Source organism: Sprattus sprattus (assembly GCF_963457725.1).
Source record: "Sprattus sprattus genome assembly, chromosome: 12".
In the NCBI taxonomy this organism is placed as follows: Eukaryota; Metazoa; Chordata; class Actinopteri; order Clupeiformes; family Clupeidae; genus Sprattus; species Sprattus sprattus.
Genome location: NC_137910.1, coordinates 9,360,853 through 9,365,852, shown reverse-complemented (window position 1 = coordinate 9,365,852; position 5,000 = coordinate 9,360,853). Strand labels below are relative to the sequence as shown.

The following is a 5,000-nucleotide window of genomic DNA, read 5'->3' as shown; positions in this document are numbered from 1 at the left end:
GCCTCTTTATCCTGTTAGCTCACGTACACACACAACTCTTGCATCACAATCCAACTAACACACCCCTCCAACCGCCCCCCCTAACACCCGGGGGACTCTTACTTTGACACGTCTAGGAGGAAGTCATTGAGCTCAGTCTGTTTGGCAAGGCCTCTGCAAACCTGGTAGGCAAAAACATAAAACACAATGTTAGCTCTAATGAGCTTGCATGTCGGTTCAGACAATATGTCCAAAATGCATGAAGCAATGCAAATAATTCACTTTACAATTTTACAATCGTCTTTTTTCATCTCTGATATAACCTTGCGGCTGAAACAAGACCTTGAGTGCGTCCCTGTGCGTCCAACTCCCAACTGCCCCCTGGAGAAGAGAGAGCTAATAACACTGAGCACTGCGATGCCATCCTACAGCCAGGGGCATCTCTGGTACAGGGCTCCTGGCCTGCTGGTACTGTACCAGTCAAAAGTTTGGGCACACCTTCTCATTTTTTGAGAGGTGTCTTCTTTACTTTTATTATTTTCTACATGGTAGATAACACTTTTTTTTGTTTAGTACATCTTTCCATATGTCTTCTTTCATAGTTAAAATGTCTTCAGTATTAATCTACAACGTAGAAAATAATAAAAGTAAAGAAAACACTTCTCAAAAAAATGTAAAGTGTGTCCAAACTTTTGACTGGTACTGTACGTCTAAGGCCCACTGGCTGAATGGAGGAAGTGTAGCGCCAGGGGCAAGGGGTAGCGCCAGAGGCAAGGGGTGGCAGACAGCTTAATGGCCGGAGTTATCATCACACACTGTCCCTCCTGTTTCGTCACCTTAGTCTCTCCATTCCAGTGTACTGCTAGCTTAAAGCCAGCGGGAGAGCGCAGGAGTATCTCAAATGGTGCATTGCAAGTAGGGATGGGTATCGTTTGGGTTTTTTCCGATACCGGTACATAACCGATACTTTTAAAACGATACCGGTGCCTAAACGGTGCCAGAACCGATACTTTTTTTTTTTTTTTAATTAAAGACATTAGGCTTATTTATTGCCAAGGCAAATAGTTTTCTTTAAATTTAACAATATATTAACTGTTTGAGGTATACTATAAATAAAAATAAATACAAAACACTTGGCTTCAAACCTTTTAACTTCAAACTATGAACAATATATTAACTTATAACAACTGTTTACAGTATACTTAAATAAATATAAATAAATACATAACAAACTCTGTACACACACTTCACACTTCAGTAATACTTTTGCAGAAATATGAGCATGTTTGCCTTCAGAGTAAAACAAATATTAATTAGTTTGCATTTATTTAAACCCACTGGTTTCGTGAATGTGTACTGCCCCTTTAAAAGTTTAGCTTCAGGGCCTCTTGAGTTCTCTCCCCCATTTACACGCAATTTTGTTGCATATGCTGCACGTCGCGTTGTTTGAATCTTTTTGTGCGAAATACAGCCACACTTTTGATCGTTTACCTTTCGACATTTTCTCCGTTATATTGATGGCTAGCTCTGTTTGTGCTTGCTCTGTGCAAGGCTGCCTGCTCTTCGCTGTCAGACTGTTGCAATGTTATTGTAGCGTCCAAGTTAGTGCTCTCTTAAGAACTCACATTGAGAAGGAATATCTTTGGACGAGACGGTAGCTCTCCGTTTAATAAAGCGTATCCAACTTCTGCTTAGAACAACCACACTTATCTTGAAACCGAAACCACACGCAAGTCAACCCATTACCATGGCAACTCCTCAACACAAATCCCGTTTCCACTAGTCCCATACGGAATGCAGCGTGAGCGACACAGGCGAGAGTCTATATTGGGAGATGGAGCAGTTTTATATGTGCCCCACGAAATCTGTTATCAACACAAAAAAGTATACAGATCGTACTCAGAAAGATCTACGCCACTAACGTTACTTCTCGTTAGCTATCGCTAGTTTTGTTAAATTATAAAAAATTTAATTAAAAAAAAAAAAAATGATCTGCTCAGGCACCGAAAGGAAGCACCGAAATCTGCGTTGCATTTCGGTCCGGGTAGGTATCGGTTGTATGGAACCGGTGCCGTATTGGTACCGGTTCTCGGTACCCAACCCTAATTGCAAGGGCTCTGTCACGGACCAGCATGCCTTGGGACATGAGGCCCCTGGTGGCTCCAGTTCAGCGCTGTCATAATTGGCCCTCAGGAGAGGTGCGTGTGTTTGAGGTACGGACTCGTCGCACACACTGGGACAATCCCCAGCCCAGTCCAGGTACACCCGGGGTTTCAGGCCATCAAAACATGCACATGTGTGTGAATGTGTGTGTGTGTGTGTGTGTGTAGAGATGCAGAGGAACCAGAAGAAAACATTGTAGCCATGCTTGCATAAGCCCAAACAGTTCTCTGCTGAGCACCTCGACACAAAGTTTCACTAATGTGATCCAGCAAAAAAACAGGGGGTAGAAAAAGAAAGTAGTGATGTAACTCACCTGTGTGTGTGTGTGTGTGTGTGTGTGTGTGTGTGTGTGTGTGTGCGTGCGTGCGTGCGTGCGTGCGTGCGTGCGTGCGTGCGTGTGTGTGTGTGCGTGCGTGCGTGCGTGCGTGCGTGCGTGCGTGCGTGCGTGCGTGTGTGTGTGTATGTGTGTGTGTGTGTGTGTGTGTGTGTGTGTGTGTGTGTGTGTGTGCTCACCTGCACTTGGTGAATGGCTACAGAGGCCCATGCTAAGTTAGCGGTAGCAACCTGCAAAGAGAAAGAGCTCATGTTAGCCACACTGCATGTTAGCCACACTGCATGTGATTGCAACAGAAGGAAACTGCTGTAAGCCCTTGAAGACAGACTCAGTACAGACAGCATTTCTAAAGGTGCACCAATCATAAGACAGCATTTCTTAAGATGCACCAATCATAACACAGCATTTCTAAAGATACACCAATCAAAAGATAGCATTTTTAAGTCATCAGTCACAGGTGTGCCTTTTGGTGCTCCTAATGTTCAGTAAAAGGTCACTTTCATTGAAATGTAGTGGAACTTAGTTTGACCCTTATAGGCTCCCATAGTCCCACTATTCTAGTATAGTGAGTATCCACACTGCCCAACATGCATCATGCCAACATAACGAACACACAGACACACTCACGCATCACGCCAACATAACAAACATGCAGCCACACATACACACACACACACTCGCACATCACGCCAATATAACAAACACGCAGCCACACACACACACACACACACACACACACACACACACACACACACACACACACACACACACACACTCACGCATCACGCCAACATAAAAAACACATACACACACACTCACACATCACGCCAACTTAACCAACCCAATTCTGCAGTTTTTTGTACACTAGCGTTAACTTGTGCAAATATTCTATCTGTCATTTAACTGAGCAGCACCAACCAAAGACAAAAGGCTATTTTGACATCAACACACAAGGTCACGTGGTGTCTACCCAGACCTCCAAGAGACATAACTGCTTGTGTGTGTGTGTGTGTAGAATCCCTGACTGTAGGCTGACTTTCCTAAACAACCCGCCCGTACTGTACGGATGCTCCAAAACGGAGCACAGTGCAGTGCGGTGCGGTAGGGTGTGGTGTGGTACGGTGCGGTGCGGTGCGGTGCGGCCTGGCCCGGCCCGGCCCGGCTCACCTCCTGGTGGCTGAGGTTGAAGGGCTCACGGCCCCAGTGCCGGTGCAGCTCCAGGATAGCGATGAGGTCGCCGATGGCGGTGAGGATGGGGAGACACAGAACAGAATGAACACGGATCCCTGAGTCCTGCCCTGTGCCGTGGGGGAAGCGCTCATCCTGGGGGGGGGGGGGACAGACAGGCATAAACAAGGTACCTTATATGTATGTATATATATTTATATACAGCCGCGGAAAAAATTAAGAGACCACTTCAAAATTATCAGTTTCTCTGGTTTTACTATTTATTGGTGTGTGTTAAAGTAAAATGTACATTTTAGTTTTATTCTATAACCTACTGGCAACATTCCTACCAAAATTCAAATAAAAATATTGTCATTTAGATCATTTATTTGCAGAAAAATGACAATTGGTCAAAATAGCAAAAATGATGCAGTGTCTTCAGATCTCGAATAATGCAAAGAAAACAAGCTCATATTCATTTTTAAACTACACAATACTAATGCTTACACTTAGGAAGAGTTCAGAAATCAATATTTGGTGGAATAACCTTGATTTAAAATCACAACTTTCATGTGTCTTGGCATGCTCTCCACCAGTCTTTCACATTGCCGTTGGGTGACTTTATGCTACTCCTGGCGCAAGAATTCAAGCAGCTCGGCTTCTTTTCATGGCTTGTGACCATCCATCTTCCTCTTGATCACATTTCAGAGGTTTTTTATGGGATTCAGGTCTCGAAATTGGGCTGGCCATGACAGGGTCCTGATCTGGTGGTACTCCATCCACACCTTTACTGGCCTGGCTGTGTGGCATGGAGCATTGCCCTGCTGGAAAAAAACACTTCTCAGAGTTGGGGTACATTGTCAGAGCAAAAGGAAGCAAGTTTTTCTTCCGGGACAACGTTGTACTTTGCCTGGCTGAGGTTAGTAAAAGACCATAAGGATTGAAAAAGCGGACTGGAGGTTCTTCTAAGTTCGTCTTCTCTGATGAGTCCGATTTCACAGTAGGTGCAAGACTCTCTGGCTTGTAGGCCTCTCCAGGTCTCCGTCTAACCATCAGACGACCATGTGTTGGGCAAAGCTGAAAATTGGACTCATCAGAGAAGACGAACTAGAAGACCCTCCAGTTCGCTTTTTTCAATCCTTATGGTCTTTTACAAACCTCAGCCAGGCAAAGTACAACGTTGTCCCGGAAGAAAAACTTGCTTCCTTTAGCTCTACAATGTTCCCCAACTCTGAGAAATGTTTTTTCCAGCAGGGCAATGCTCCATGCCACACAGCCAGGCCAGTAAAGGTGTGGATGGAGTACCACCAGATCAGGACCCTGTCATGGCCAGCCCAATTTCAAGACCTGAATCCCA

General features: G+C 44.8%; 1 protein-coding gene across 1 annotated transcript in view; it reads right to left on the bottom strand.

Moving 5' to 3' along the window:
- pde10a (phosphodiesterase 10A) overlaps positions 1 to 5,000 on the bottom strand; it is a 75,584-nt gene that overhangs the window by 19,903 nt on the left and 50,681 nt on the right. The window contains exons 7-9 of the mRNA XM_080848455.1: positions 3,644 to 3,799; positions 2,656 to 2,706; positions 103 to 161 (exon numbers count right to left, since the gene is read on the bottom strand). Of these exons, the coding sequence (XP_080704581.1) occupies positions 103 to 161; positions 2,656 to 2,706; positions 3,644 to 3,799 (266 nt within the window). The remainder of the gene's footprint in view (positions 1 to 102; positions 162 to 2,655; positions 2,707 to 3,643; positions 3,800 to 5,000) is intronic.